Raw genomic sequence first — 16,097 nt, forward strand, 5'->3', positions numbered from 1 at the left:
CTGTGTGTGGGAAGTCCACTGAGAATTAACTTCTTGGATTAGGATCTATGCACTTCTGTTAATGTTACCTTCATTAGGCCCTCCATACTGATATTTATTTATTGGGGGTTTTTTTTCCCCACAGGTAGTGGGTTTTGATTTTTAGAGAAAGAGTATTTTTGAAGAGTCCTTAAGTGAATTACCTTAATAATTTTACTATTCTGTGGTTAAAAAAACCCAGCTTCCCAAGTTAGAATGTTGTTCTTTGAAGTCACTGTAGATAATAGATGTGATGCCTAAATACTCTTTTTTGTTTTAGTGTTAATGAGGAGGAGAAGGCAAAGAAAAAAGGAACAGAAGAAAAGCCCAAAAAGCAAGGGAAAAAAGATGAGGAAAGTCAGAAGGAAGAAGAAAAATCAAAGAAGGAATTTGATAAAAAGGAAGGAAAGAAAGAAGCTGAACCAAAAAGAAAAAATGTTACAAAAGTTGGTTCTGCATCAGCTTCTGATTCTGAAGATGAAGGAGAAGAACAGGAAGGGGACAAGGTATAATTTTGCTTTCCTGATAAATTTATTATAGAGGAAAGTAGCATCACTGGAGATCTTTCTTCAAGTTAATGCTAAATCTTAATGGTGGTAGTAGTCTGGCATGGCTGGTGTACAGATATATAGAATAAAAGTTTCAGAACTATATTTTCGCAAATATTGCTTTCAGGAACTTTGAATGTTTTCTAAGAAAACCATCTTTTCTAAGATGTATTTTTAACAAAGGATTTACATGTGTAAAGTGGCTTATGACAGTTTTTTTATCTATGTTCCCTGGAAGACAGATCTTGTTTTCCTTGGGTGCATCTGGAGAACACACAGAAATCACATTTTTTAAAAATACAAAACTGTCTCTAGCCAACAATTTGTAATGTTGTAGTTTTTCTGGTGCTTAGTATTGCCCTTAGTATTGCACTCTGGTGCTTAGTTTTGAAAAGTAAAAAAGGAGAAAGGACTAATGAAATTGTGTCTAGCTTCAGGGAAAGCCAGTGTTTGTCAGGTTGCAGTTATTTCAAAGATACTTAGTCTCATCTGCTTACAGAAAGTATAATTTCATAATGTTACATTTCTTTCCAATCATAAAATGCCATATGAAAACAGAAGAAAAAAGGGGGAAGAAGTTTTCCAGCAGCTCACAGAAGAAACACTGTAAGAAGCCAACATGAGAGAGAAGTAACAGAAAGAAAGCGTAAGCAAGAGGAACAGGCAGAATCTGAATTGTGAGTCTATTTTAACATGTGATGCCTGCAAGTTGTTGGAATATTTTGAACCTAACAGGAGGTGAAACTCCTGAAAAACTGCAAAATTGTTTTGCACTGTGTTCTACTGTTATTTCCCCCTGCTGTTTTTGGTTTTCTATCTTAACTTCTTTTTGAGGGGAGGGTAAAAAGTCCTTTGAACTAAAATGTGTTGTTGCAGGAGAATAGGAAGAATAGAACATAGAAAGTAGTGATTGTCCATCTTTTGGTGATGTAGAATCTCCAGCAGAGGACAGCTGGTGTGGTCTCCTTAGAACTAACATAAGAATATCCCTGTGAAAGGGGTTAGTGTGAAAAACTGCTCAGGACAGCCATTTTTTTTTTTTTTTAATTTTTAGATTAAATTTATAGGACCTGGTAGGTGCTGTTAATCCATACTTACAGATTTTTTATGAGTTATGGAATGCATAGGTTATCAGGAAAGCATTTCCTTCTCTGTCTGACAGAGCACATGCTGTCAAACAGAACAAGGAAAAAGTAATTACTCTAGAATTGCAAATCCAGTTGAGTGATACCAAGAACAAACTGCATTTAGAAGATTACTCAGATCAAACTTTTTAGAGAAGATCCCGCCAGGAACTTGGAGAGTAGGACAATAGGAAGAAATCTGACTCATTCACTATTCTGCAAGTGAGTGAAGAAGCTGCACCATAAGAACTTGATGTTCTCATCCCCACCATTGGTGGGAGGGCAGAAGAAAGGGAAAGAACAAGGTAAAAATTTGGAGGAAAGGAAGAAAATAAAGGTCGCCTTTACCTGTAACAAAAAAAATCCTGTCTTTCACATTCACTAACAGAAATGTAGTTTGGGTATTTCTTTTCTCATGCTCCAGCCCTTTTTCCTCTTCTTCCTGTCACTCCTCTGGAGACCTAACATAAATACTCTGCCTACTTGTGGCAAAACTAAGCATTTCCAATTTCGGAGATACTAAATTACCTTGGCATCTTTTGATATCTCACTATTTAACACATGCTAATTTGATTCTGGGAATCAAACTGTCATATATTGATTTAGTTATAAAAAACCAAATTTCTCCTTTTAAATAGCTGTCATATTTTGTGCATTGGAGGGTAAATAGAGATTTGTTTAAGTAAGATAAAGGAGAAGTAGTGAATGCATAATGAATTTAATACCACAAAACTCAATATTGATAAAAAGTAAAACTAGTTTAAGCTGATATGTGTTTTGATTATTTTCTGGTAGCTACTTCATTAGTATTTTTTTAGTTAAGGTGCTTTGTACACCATTCTGTACATATACAAAGTTTATCTGTACTGTTGAGATTGTATTGCCAGTTGAAGAAGACAAGATTTGTGTTCTTTATGAAAGAAACATGGAAGACATGCAGGCCTACATGTTTTAGGAATGCATATTAGTATGACAGGAAGAAAACTAGTCACAGAACATTTAGCTATGATAATGCTGAAATATGAAAATTCTAAAAGTAGGCTTTTCAATCCTTCAGACAGAACTGAGGGATTGTTAAAAAGAAGTTTATGATCTTCTCTGCATAAAGAGCTCAAAAGCTTGTTTCAAAGATTTCTGCCTGTCTTCATCCTGTAACTGAAATGGAGACAATTTCTTTTGTTGTTTTTCTTGAGTCTCAGCTTTATTTTCAGTGATGCAATTGGGGAAAGATCAAGGAGGTTTCATTGCACTTGTAATAATTTTTTTTTCTGTATTACTACTTCCTCCAATAACTTTTAAATTATTACTGATACATTTATGGCCAATTGCAAGATATATATACTGTTACAATTCATTATTTGGGAAAATAGTCATATAGGAACTGATCTCTCCATAAATTCCCTGTGGTAATGGTAAATAATTCTACTCCTTTTGCTATGATAATTAACTTTTTTTTAAAATCCTTTAATTTGCATCTTCTAAAAAAATATGGCTCTGAGAACAGAGGACTTATCAGCAGTATCTTAGCTAATTAATTTTTGTTAAATTGTTCATCCTTAAAAACCACAGTTCGGCTCTTTGTGGTTTTTCAGTGCTAATGTTTTGATAGAGATAATACCTCAAAATATTTCATCTCATCCAAAAACTCGGGGCGGGGAGGGGGGAAGCAGGCTTTACAACATTGTAAAAAATTTCAATATTTTTGATAGGCAGAATAAAGAAGAAGGCAAGAAAGCAGAGGTTAAGAAGATTGAGAAGAAGAGAGGTTAGTTCAAAGAATCTAACCAGTAGTTTTTGGTCATTTTATATTTTGAATGTAATTTCTTCCTGGATAAGATAATGTACTGCTGAGGGTGGCTGTGTGGTCTCAGTCTGAGATGTTTGATCCATAATTCTTCTTTCAGGTTTGTGAAACAATGCATTTTTATTCTTCCATGTTCTTTGTGCAGTGCAGTAGAACCTGGTCTTTGCTATTCTGATTTCACTGTCATTTGACCTTTTAAATATCAGTCTCTTCTGTTTGTGAATATGAGAAAAGAGCTTTTATTCTTTGATACAAATCACTTCAGCTACTCCTGTCATTTTTTCCCTTTGTATCTTCTCATAACACTATACTCTAAGGGACCTCTTGAAACTATTTAGATACTACCTCTCACTAAGTAGGAGGCTTAGATTCAAATTACTATGGTCTTGTCTGCTGACTGCCCTTCAGATGGATAAATAATTCTTTTTTTGGTACTCCCATCTTTGAGAACAATCCAAACCACTGTCTGTAATCTGTAATTTGTAGTATACTAGAGATCGAGTGGAATGGAGTCCACTCAACCCAGTGTAGCAGCAAGAGGGCAAATAAAAACTATCCAAACCCATCCAAAAATGGGTTTGACCTATAGAAAACTGTTTGCTTGCATTATTGTTCAGAATATATACCAAATCCAATCAGGCATTCAGCATGTGAATTAGGGAATGCCATGTCCATTCATCTTTCACACTTCTGAAACATGTGTACTGGGAATATTTTATTTGGATGGATTTGGACTGTAACTTAAATTGTGACTGAAACTAAACCATCAATATCCAGGTGTCCTGGAAGGTCTTCCAGCTTTGTAATTCTTACAGCTTTGTAATTCTTAATATTTATTAAAACTGCTTGTTAAACTGACCTACAATTAGAGGGTGACAGCTGTGTTTTGGAATAGAAATTTCCTTTCAGTTGTAACTCCAAAATATTATTTTTAATCTTCAGAAACTTCAGTGGATTCTAGGCTTCAAAGAATACATGCAGAAATAAAGAATTCCCTCAAAATTGATAATCTTGTAAGTATACTTTTTTTAAACTGATTCATGTTTCAAATTCCAGTAGGAAATGTTTGGCATGTGTTCTTGTTTTTAATTAATACTCTGAAAATGAAAGGAATTTTTTCCATATGAAAAATAACTAGTGCTTAGGTGTGGCTACTGTGGGCAGTGAAATATAAGTGTCAGCAAATTAAATCTGTTTTGGTTGAAAATACTACATTATGAATTATTTACCAGAAGCATTCAGATAGAATTACATCAGATAGAACATCTGGTGCCAGGTCAGCTTGCTGAGCCGTGTGGAAACACCAGGACATTGGATGTAGTAGCAGGATGCAAGTGATTAGGCCTCCAGTTCACTGGCTCCACTCACTGTCAAGGGAAATCTGCTGCTTGTCAGGGGTTTGGATTTGGAATGTTACTGATAGATGTTTGAGGCTTTCTAGCCTTATGACTATTTGTTTGCTGCTGCAGGTCTTCAGGTTGGGCACCAGTGATACAGTCAAAGGACACTTTGAATGTATCAAGCATGATGTGACTTTGAGGGTAATGGTAAAGGTATGGGGACCCAGGTGGTGATCCCTTTATTGAGGAAAGGTCTCACAAAGGAATGGATAGGTTTGCTAGGAGGTGGCAGGATCCACCCTAAAGTAGTGCTGCCAATGGGCTGGACAGCCTGGTTAGAGAGTGTCAAACTAGGAATGGTAGCAGAGGAGGAAGTGGTGGAGCAGGATGGCAATCAGATATAAACAGATGTCAGCAGTGTGATGTAAACTGACTGTAATCAACAGAATTTCTTGGCAGGGCAGGACTGAAGTTGCATGACCATAAGCATCAGCACATTGAATGAGGAATTGCTGGCAGCCCAGCATAATAAGGAAAACCTTTCTGGAGTGTCATCTCTTAGGGATGGCTGTAATAATACATATAGTGTGAGGAGCAACTGTGGGGAACTGGAATCTCTCTGCAGTTGCAGGGCTGTGGCTTCATTGGTATCAGAGATTTGGGTAGAAGTGAGGTGAGACATGCCTTCTATGTTTACAGGCTCTTTAGGAAAGATGGGTGCTGGGAAGACAAGATGAAGGATAACTTTATGTAAGAGACCAGTTGAAAGGTGTGGAGCTTTGCACTGGGACAGCTTATCAGCGAACTGGGAGCTTACAGGTCAGGATTAATGGGCAAACCAAAATAAGTGACATCCTGAGAATGTCTTCTGCAGATCACTTGATCAAGGAGAAGCAGAGAATTAAGTCATCTTAAGACAATGGGGAGATGCCTTTGATTCTGACTGGAAGCTTAAAATACCCTGGTATTTGCTGAAGGGACATGCAAATAACAGAGCAAAACAGGAAGCTTCTGGAGTTTGGTAATTGCCTAAGCAGGTGATGAAGGAGTTGGTAAGCCAAGACCTGATCCTCCAGACAGCAAATGAAGGTCAGGGGCAACCTTGGCTGCAGTGACTGTGATAGTGAAGTTCAGGGAGAAGGGAGCAGGATGAAAAGGATCCATAGCCCTGAACTCAGGAGAGCAGACTTTGATCTCTGCAGGGATCTGCTTGGAAGAATCTCTTGAGAGACCGTACTAGAGGGAAGACAGGACAAGGAGATCTGGCTCACTTTTAGGGATTACCTCCGTCTTAAGGTTGATTCATCTTAATGTCTAGGAAAATGTGGGCCTGCTGCTGAATGGGATAGGCAGATAGGCGCTTTAGCGCAAAAGGAGGTAACAAGTAGTGAAAAAGGCAAAGGTAACCAGTGTCTTCTTGACTTCAGTTTGCTTGTACAATTCTGCTCAGGAATCCTAGGTCCCTGAGACCATGGGAAGATGAAAACAAGAAAATCTTGGTGCTCAGAGGACAAAAATCAAATTAGAGAACATTTAGACAGTGACCCAATACAGAATAAGAGTGCCAGAGGAGCTGGATGACATCATTGTCCATCCACTCCATTTTGTTTTTGAAAAGTCATGGTGATGAGGAGCTGGTTCCTGAGGACAGGCAGAAAGCAAATGTCACACTCATCTTGCAGAAGGGGGAATCTAGGTTGCTACAGGCCAGTCAGTCTCAGACCGATCACTTGAAATGTGATGGGACAAATCCTCCAGGATATTGTTTCCAGTGATATGAAGTACAGTAAGAGCTCTAAGAGTTGTCAGCATAATGAAGATTAAATTATGCTTGATTAAAATGATGTCCTTTTGTGAGATGACTGGCTTGGTGGATGAAAGAATTGATATTGTTTCTGTTAAGATTAAAATGGCTTTTGACACTGTCTCTCTGGCTTCAAAGATAAACTTAAGAGGTCTGAACTAAAAAGGCAGATGAAAAGGTGGACTGAAAACTGACTGAACAGTAGGGCACAAAAAACTAATCAGTGACAGAGTCCTGCTACAGGCCAGTCACTAATAGTCAGTACTATTAAAGTATGTCATTTAAGACTGGAATGATGATACAAACCACACCTATAGGAAGTTTGCAAATGATACAAAACTGAAATCAAAGGTTTGATGGGCATGTTGCCATCCAGAGAGAAATGGGCCAACAGGAACTTCATCAACTTCAGTTGCAGTAGCACACCTGTGGAGCAATAACCCTGTGCCTCCAGCATGGGCTGAGGAGTGAATGGCTGAATAGCAGCTTGTCAGAGACATGGACGTACTGTAGTGTGGAGTTATATTTGTACTGTATATCCCCTCATAATGATTTGTCCCTCCATATCACCTTTTTGTATATCTTTGGTTCATCCCAGCTTTCCCAGCAGTACCTGTATGTCCATCAAGCCCCAAAATCCCTGACTCATCCCCCTGTCTCCTCCCAGGTGATGTGTCCATCACCTGGTGACCCTTCCCCTTTGTCCAGATCTTTCCCCCAGGGTCACCAGGTAACTGGACCCTGGCTTGGACTTCTCCCCCACCCCCTTCTCAGGGGTCACTCTGAGGCCTTGCCCCCAGAGAGCCACTCCCCTGTTCTTCCCCCATTGCCTGCTTGGGTTTCCCTGCCCCCCCCCCCCCCCCCCCATATCTGGCTGCTCCGGGCAGGGACACCCTCTTGCTCTGGATGTCCTTTAGGTTCGGATGTGGCCTGGGATCTCTCCAGGCCCTCATTAAACTACGGATTTAATCTAGAGGAGGAAAACCTCTTTCCTTTGCTTGTGGGACCAGCTTGTCTTTGGACTCACAAGGGAGCTTCTCAAAGTCCCCCAGGATCCAAGGAGAAGTTCCTTCCCTCTGCCCAACTCGCCCCACTGCCCAGCTGGCCTGGGTCCATGGAGGACTTACCCCCGTGGGTTTGAGGGGGAGATGCAGCACTGTAGGGTGCCTAGCAAAGGGCCACAAAGATGGATTAGTGGCTTGGAGCGTGTGTTGAAAAAGAGGAGCCAAGAGAGCTGGGAGTGGTCATTCTGGAGAAAATACAAAGATAAGAAATAAGCATGAGTGAAGAAGTATGGTATGAGGACCAGCAAGCTGTTCCTGCTAGGGAAACAAAGAGTTGTTCTGGCGGTTGGAAGCAAAGTTCTGGTAGTGAGATGGTGAGGGACTGCCTTGTGCTAGACTTAATCAGTTCCAGCCTCCTTGAGTGGAAGAACCACCACAGGAACGACTGCAGGGCATGGCTGAGCCCCTCAGACTGGATGGTGATGCATCTGTGTAAACTTACTTAAAAAGAGGGCAAAGCATATTAGGTAGCAGGGAGTGAGTGTATAAGGACAGTTCTTTGTATGAACTGCAGTGTTTTCCTGCCTTCTTAATGGTCAATTGCTTGTGAAAAATTGTGCATGGTAAAGACTGACTATGGTGATCAGCTTTGAGCATAGAAGTTCTAGAATCATGAAAGCAGCATAAAGCTTGCTTTTTATGTACACTGAAAGCATAAAATTCCTGTTAAATATTACAACTGAGTTAAATATAATCTGCCTTTTATGGAAGTAGCTAAGAGACAACTGGTGTTAAATTTTTGTTGGCAAGTTTGACTATATAAATTGTTCTAAAATTAAGGATATTATAGGAAGGGTTCATTGAGTACAGAAGTTAGGTTAGTATGGCTAATTAAAGATTACTAACATGTAAGTCTTCAGACTAATTTTTTGTTTATATACAGGATGTGAGCAGGTGTATTGAGGCTCTTGATGAGCTTGCATCCCTTCAAGTTACAATGCAACAAGCTCAGAAACATACAGAGATGATCTTAACTCTCAAGAAGGTGAGATTTTCAATGTTAGTTAACACAGTGTGTATGTTTTCTTAAATTGATACCAGGTTTACTTACTATTGAAGTATTCTGTCCAGTCTGGATCCCTACAGATCAAGAATGATGCAGACAGACTCGAAAGGGTCCAGAGGAGGGCCATCAAGAAGATCAAAGGGCTGGAGAACCTGCCCTGTAATCAAAAACTAAAGGGTTTAGTTCTTTCCTTCCTGGAAAGTCATCACATTATTCCAGCTGTTCAAAGGGCTGCTGCAAAGAGAGGGTTGAGGCTTTTGTCTTTACCAGATGTGGGGCAATGGGTACAAGTTGCACTGGGAAAGGTTTTATTTTGATGCTAAAAAAACTTTTATTTTTTTTTAACAGTAAGAACAATTGTTTTACTGTAACAGCCTCCTCAGGGATGTGGTGGAGTTCCATCACTAGAGGTTTTCAAATTGTGATGAGATCAAAGGTGCTTGATAATGTGGTCCCTTTCCCATGAATGGTAGAACCAGAGAATCTTTTGAGGTCCCTCTCAACCTGGCAGTTCTGTGACACTTCAAGTGCAAAAGTCTATGATCTCATTGTAGGCTAAATGAAGAATTTAAGCTAGTGTGTAATGAAATTACACAGATATTTAAGTACTTAAGTGGAGCCTGTTTTATTACTTTGATTTCAGATACGGAAATTTAAAATTAGCCAAGTTATCATGGAGAAATCTACAATGCTATATAACAAGTTCAAGACCATGTTTCTGGTTGGGGAAGGAGATTCTGTTCTTTCCCAAGTACTGAATAAATCACTTGCTGAGCAGAAGCAGCATGAAGAAGCTAATAAAACCAAAGAACAGGGGAAGAAAGGAGCAAACAAAAAAACTGAAAAGGAAAAAGACCAAACAGGTGAGTCACTGTGGTTTTACTTTCTTGTCACATAAAAGACTTTTTCTCCATTAATTTCTGAGCCAGCTTCAGAATATCCTTGATGCAGGAGTTTCACCAGTCTGTGAAAACTTTTTCATATCTGAAGTTGTCAAGGACAGTACTGCTACAAATAAGTTTCAAATTCAATGTAACATTTACCATATCTCAATTGGCTAAAGGGAATGGCTTTTGCAAAAATTAGGTCTTGCAAATTTTACTTTTGTAAATTATCTACTTGATAATGTTACAGAATTAAAAAAAAAAAAAACAAAAAAACAAAAAACCAAAACATTAAATGTGAAGTAGAATGGCATCATACTACCATTGTTGCACTTTAACCAAGGCAGCAGTCAAACCCATCACAGCCACTTGCTCACTCCTCCACCAGGAGGATCAGGGAGAGAATCAGGATCATAAAAGGAAGAAAACATACAGGTGGAGATAAACAATTTAATGGGGAAAGCAAAAGCTGTCCACATAAAGCAAACCAGTGCTTCCCATGGGCAGCAGATGTTCAGCCATGCCCAGGAGAGCAGGGCCCCCATACATAATAGGAAAATAAATGTCATCATTCAAATATATTCCCCCTTCCTTCCCCCCTATTTCACATACTGAGCATGATGCCATATGGTCTGGAATATCCCTTTGGTCAGTTTGGGTCACCTGTCTCAGCCATGTCACCTCCCATGTAGCCCCAACTTCTTCCCCAATGTAAGAACATAAAAAGGCATTGGCTGTGTGTAAGCCCTGCACAGAAGTAAAAAAAAATCTCTGTATTATCAACTTTGTATTCAGCACAAACCCAGAACACAGCCCCATGAAGAAAATTAACCCCACCCCAGCCAAAACCAACACAATATTCTATTCCTTCAGTAGCTGTTTGGTACCTAAGCTTCTGCCACAATGAGAAATTGCAACTGCTTAGTTTCCTTCCCTAGCCCCTTTCTATATCATGCATGCTCTACCATGTGTAGCAGCAACTTTTTACCACTTCTGTGTTACTTCCCTGATGCAACTTCAGTAGTTCAGCATAACAGTAAAGAAATAATAATTTATGGCAGGAGAATGTATTTAGGCTCTTAATATTACAGTTCCACATCAATCACAAGCAATTGTACAGCAGAATATCAAAAGCTTTCCTTAGTAAGTGTGCTCAATAATAACTTTAAACCAGTACTAAAATATTTACATTTTTAAATAGGGAACAAAATGAGACAGACACACTGAGAAGTTGTGTTGCAATGTAGGAGTTCTACTCATCAATTCAAGTTATTTAGATCCTTGATCTCCACAAGCACCTCACAGAAGCTACATTTACTTTAAAATTGATTTCTGGGAGAACTGGTTTTTTTTCAGAAAATCATTTAAAAGTCACACCACCCAGATCAAGACTAAACAAATTACTGTAACAAATTAATGTAACTGAGGTGCCAAGAACTAAACACAACTATAGTAGGAATATCACTGTACTTGTAATTGTTAAAAAGCAAGGATGATCTTAAAATCCAACGTTTTCTGGTGTGAGAATGTGTGATGAAGTAGGTGTTCCATACAGATCTTTTCCCAACAGTACAACTAATACTTTTAACAAAGAAACTACACTGACAGGCTTCCTGGGCATAGTCTGGGTAGTGAAGCCATTCCAGATAAGGTTAACACAACTTCAGCAGAACACAGCCATGTTGTTGCCCAGTCACATGGAGAATGGGAAGAACTTCTGTCAGAGTAAAGGGATATTTTATGCAAGTAATTTTTTCTTTATGTGTTGTAAAAAGAAAATCTGATCCTTACATGCATTCTTTTGCCGTTTTAAAAACTGAACTGCTGAACCCTATCTTCACAATGATAGTTAATACAGAATTATGTAATTGGTGGTACTTAATGTACAGCATCAGATTATTTGCTTTGTAACAAAGAAATATAGCATTTACTCTTTTATCTAATTCTTCCTGTGGCCCTTGAGTTCAGAACTGATTCTGAGCAAGTATAAATAGATAAACTGTAAAAATTCAGATGAATAACATCTTGTCTTTTTTCTTACTGTAGCCCAGTAGTTTAATAGAGGAGCTCTTTTATAAATCTGCAACTTCAAGTAAAATGGACCATTACTTCAGAGAGTGATGTTCCTCAACTCACTCAAAACTCACTGGCTTGTAATACAACAGCAAAACATGTAGTCATCACAGAAATTCTTAAAGATGCTAAATATTTCTGCATTGACTACACTAAATATACCTTCCAACTAGTGCTGCTTTCCTGCTTGAAAAATTCATGCTATCATTAAACACTTATATAACTTGTATTTTGATTATATGTGATTTGTGGGAGTCAAGAGTAAATGAGATGTAATGGAACTAATAAAACTGTTCAATTCCCATAGGATGAGGCACATTACATGGGATGTTCAGAAGTTGAAGCCATATCAGTTAGTGTCTTTGTATTGTAGCTGCCTGGGTATCAAGGTGAGGGGAAAATGTTCATGTTTTATTTGATTAAGGTAAAGAAATTATCAGGGGCTCTTATAATACAGTTTTATTCCCTGCAAGTACCACTTTTCTGCTATTTCCTTTTAAAGGTTCAAAGATTCTGAATGGAGGGTCTGAAGCCCAGGACACCAACCAGTCACAACACAATGGAGAAAATGCTGAAGAAAGGAAAGATAGGCATGAAGCTGGCAGTAAGAAAAAGTGAGTTAATAACCTTATTGAGCTGAGGATCTGTTCTGCTCTAGCTTAATCATGTAAAATAGAACAGCAGTAGATGGAAGTTACTTAACCATGTTATAAGGTACTGTTTTCTTCAGAGAGTTTGCTATCAGCTTTAGAGAGTAACAGTGTGCAAATCTTCTGTTTAAGTTTTGCATGAATATTCTTTCACTCGCTGCTGTGGTGGAGACTTAAAAAATATGAAAGAATGTCCTGCTATTGGAGAGAATCAGTATGTGGTAGACCAGGGCAAAGTAAAAGCTTTTTCTTGTGTTTTAGGCTATTAAGTTGGAAGCAAAGGAAGTCTGAACCAAGTTTTATATAAACTAATGAGATTTATTAATATTTTTTGTGAATTCATGTATTTGTCTATTGTATTGTCATCAATAGACAGCCACTTTAAATCATTTTATACAGTTTGGCTATAAAAATCACTCAAATGCAGGTAAACTGCAGGCTAGGACTTAAACCTGTGAAATTCCAGACATCTGAATGCTTTATAGAGTTGAATGCACTGATTTTAAACACAAAACCTTGCTTGAATGAGAATGCATGAATTTGTCTGGCATTAAGCATTTAAACCTTGCTTGCGCAGAAAATACGTTTTGTAAACATAAGCAACAATCTCTTACAGAAAGAGAAACACTTAATATAATTTAGTAACAAATTTGAAGTACACTTCATTTTCTCCAGGCACTCTGCACCTTCACTCAAAGATTCTTTTTGTTCAGCAGTATGTATTGGAGCAAGCTCCTTTCATCACTCTTTTCAAGCAGATCCAGAGATCCAGCTGCCTGGCATTCTTTTGGCTATCTGCCAAGTTAAAATTATACAAAAATTATTTACAGTAAGGTAAACTTAAACACAACAAAACAACGCCAAAAAAAAAAGCCACTTAAGATGAAAATTTATCTGGTATTTATTGTGAGGCAGCCTCAGAAGTACTGAAGTGGATTTGGGAGTTTTCAGCTATTACAGTGAATATTCACTTGGTCTAAACAAGCAACATGCTACAGGAACACAGTGGAGTTAAAAGTGTAGGTTCTCATACAGGTTATATTCTAGCCCATGCTTAAACAAATTAAATAAAGATATCTATTAAGTGTGTGTATGGTGTCTGCTGTGGCTTTGAACCTACACTCCAATGATCATTGACTTTGATAACTTACTGGTAGCTAACAGCAAAAAACCAGATATTTAAATAAATCCCTTGCAAATACAGCGCATGTTGAGAAGTGCATCCACATGTCTGAATTCAAGCTCCATAATCTCCAGCATACAAACTTCCTTTCATTCAATATTTTGTCTACCAATACTTGGTTTCTTATAAGTGAGAAACAAGTAAATGAAATAAATAATGTCCAAAACACTTCTGTGGCTCACTCTAAGCAAAGAGCCAGTAAACCTCTTAAATCACAAGACTATATTTGGTTCTGAACATTTCTCCCTCTGCTAGAGGGAAGACATGTCTGTACCTTTGTGAAGATGTAATTCAGAAATTTTGGAAAAAAGTTCTGTAAATTAAAATTTCTGATCTGATTGGCACTTAAGAACATCTTTCAGGTGTTTTTTGTAAAAATGCATACTGCTCTACAAGGTTACCTCAGTGTTCAGAGATACAGTGGATTTCAGTGGCAGGAGGTAAAACATGTTAAACTAGAGCACTTTTCCACCTAAACTGACATACAGTACAGATACAAATGGAGCTCTGAATGACTGCCCTTCACAGCCCATCACATACATCAATACTGATGCCACTCACTGCCAGCTTAGTTTCATATTTGGGGATGTTTTGGGGTAACAACAGCTGGCATTGCTAACAGCCTCAGTTCTCCAGACTTCCTGTACTGCTGAGTGCTCATCAGCATTGCTTGCTCTAGACTGTGCAATCACCTGGAATAAGTCTTGCTTGCTGCTTTTGTATGTGATCAATAACATTGCTTTATTTTGTTTCTAGGACGTGTGGTGAAGAGAGAGAGCTTGAAAAGCCAGCAGATGATTCTGCCTTTGAAAACAAATGACATCACTGAAGTTTTGTTGTTTGGGTTTTTTTAATTACAGATTAAATAGGATTGTTAAGTTTTGCATTTGAAATCTATAGACTGCTGAAATTCTAAATAATTTTATAAGCATAGTATTTTGAAGTTAAATTTTGTGGAATAAAAGTCCCTTTAATCTTGGTTTTAAAGTATTTAAACACTTTTGCCAATAGTTATATCCAGTATTAACAGGTAACACATTTCAAAAGATTAAAATCCCACTTAGAAAATGCTTACATGTTACAGGACTTAGAGTTGTAGTATATTTTTAACTTGCTACTGTGTGTTTGTCTAGTTAATAGCAGGAAAAAGTGTAAATACTTCTAACTCTCCAGTTGCTTCATTTGTATAAAACCTCTCTTCCTATGATACTTACCTCTGTGCAGTTTTTCAACTCTTGTTGGGGATGTCTTTTCACTGTGTTTTGTAGGAGTTGAAAGCGGCATTTTTATAGCTGTTACAATGTTAATGTATGAGTATACTTCATTGTTTGTTTGTTTGTTTTTAATAAGTTTAGTTCTGTTCTTGCAAAATGCATTGTGCCAATTTACTGCAATGTGACTTTTATTATTTGCTTTTGGTATAGAAAGTATACTGAAAAGTGTGGTGTTCTCACAGAACCTCCTGCTGCAGAATGGTTGGAAAAAACCGTCTTGAACGATTTATGGAATTAAAGAATTTTAAACTGATTAAAACATCCTTGTGTAGACAGAACCATTCATAGGAAAAACATGAGTCTGGTGTTAGTACTATTTTGATTTTACTGCTTTGGCATTAACTTGGGGATCCCTAACTAGAATTTTAACAGAAACACTGGTAAAGTGATTTAATTCCCGGAGGCATGAAAGGGAATAGAACAAGTACAAATCTCTGAAGCGTGTTTCTTGAAACACAGACTTTGCCCAAAACTGTAACAACTTGTATATGGTATTTGACAGAGGACAGCCAGGTTAAAAATTAGAGTTTGAAAATCCTGAGAATAGACATAGAACATGCTGAGTTGAAGGGGACCCACAAGGATCTTCAAAGTCCCAACTCCTGGCCCTGCACAAGACACACCATGTGCCTGAAAGCATTGTCCAGACACTTCTTGAACTCGGTTGGGCTGGTGCTGTGACCACTTCCCCAGGGAGCTGTTTCAGTGGCCAGCCACCCTCTGGGTGAAGAACCTTTTCTGAATATCCCACCTAAACCTCCCCTGACACAGCTTCAGGCCATTCCCTCAGGTCCTGTCACTGATCACAGAGAGATCTGTGCCTGCACCCTTCTTCATCCCCTTCTGAGTAAGTTGTAGACTGTGATGAGGTCTTGCTTCAGTCTCATCCAGGGTGAACAGACCAAGGGACCTCAGCCACACCTCACAGAGCTTCTCCTCAAGGATCTTCATCCTCATCCTCTTTTACTGTGGCGCCCAAACCAGTCCCTATCACTTGAGGTGAGGCTGCCCCAGCTCAGAGCAGGACAATCCCCTCCCTCTCCTGGTGGTGCTGGGCCTGATGTCCCCCAGGGCCAGGGCTGGCCCTCCTGGCTGCCAGGGCACTGCTGACCCATGTTCAACCAGGACCCCCAGGTCCTTGTCTGTGGCACTGCTTTCCAGCATCTCATTTCCCAATCTGACCATACATCCAGGGTTGCCCTGTCCCTGGCGCATCTCAGAATTTGGCACTTTCTGTTGTTGAACATCATATCACTGGTGATTGCCCAGCCTTCCCACTTAATGGAGGTCTCTGCAGGGCCTCTCTGCCCTTGAGGGAGTCAACA

The 16,097-nt window shown here is 38.7% G+C and overlaps 1 protein-coding gene across 2 annotated transcripts in view; it reads left to right on the forward strand.

Annotated features, from left to right (window-relative positions):
* PSIP1 (PC4 and SRSF1 interacting protein 1) overlaps nucleotides 1-15,071 on the forward strand; it is a 36,636-nt gene extending 21,565 nt beyond the window's left edge. For both annotated transcript variants that reach the window (XM_085566938.1, XM_021525528.3), the window contains exons 10-17: nucleotides 299-524; nucleotides 1,125-1,243; nucleotides 3,400-3,455; nucleotides 4,437-4,507; nucleotides 8,586-8,687; nucleotides 9,352-9,571; nucleotides 12,168-12,279; nucleotides 14,255-15,071. In XM_085566938.1, the coding sequence (XP_085423064.1) occupies nucleotides 299-524; nucleotides 1,125-1,243; nucleotides 3,400-3,455; nucleotides 4,437-4,507; nucleotides 8,586-8,687; nucleotides 9,352-9,571; nucleotides 12,168-12,279; nucleotides 14,255-14,318 (970 nt within the window). In that variant the 3' untranslated portion in view covers nucleotides 14,319-15,071. The remainder of the gene's footprint in view (nucleotides 1-298; nucleotides 525-1,124; nucleotides 1,244-3,399; nucleotides 3,456-4,436; nucleotides 4,508-8,585; nucleotides 8,688-9,351; nucleotides 9,572-12,167; nucleotides 12,280-14,254) is intronic.
* Nucleotides 15,072-16,097: the final 1,026 nt, after the last annotated feature.

Source organism: Lonchura striata, chromosome Z (genome assembly GCF_050655825.1).
Source record: "Lonchura striata isolate lonStrDom1 chromosome Z, ASM5065582v1, whole genome shotgun sequence".
Taxonomy (NCBI): domain Eukaryota; kingdom Metazoa; phylum Chordata; class Aves; order Passeriformes; family Estrildidae; genus Lonchura; species Lonchura striata.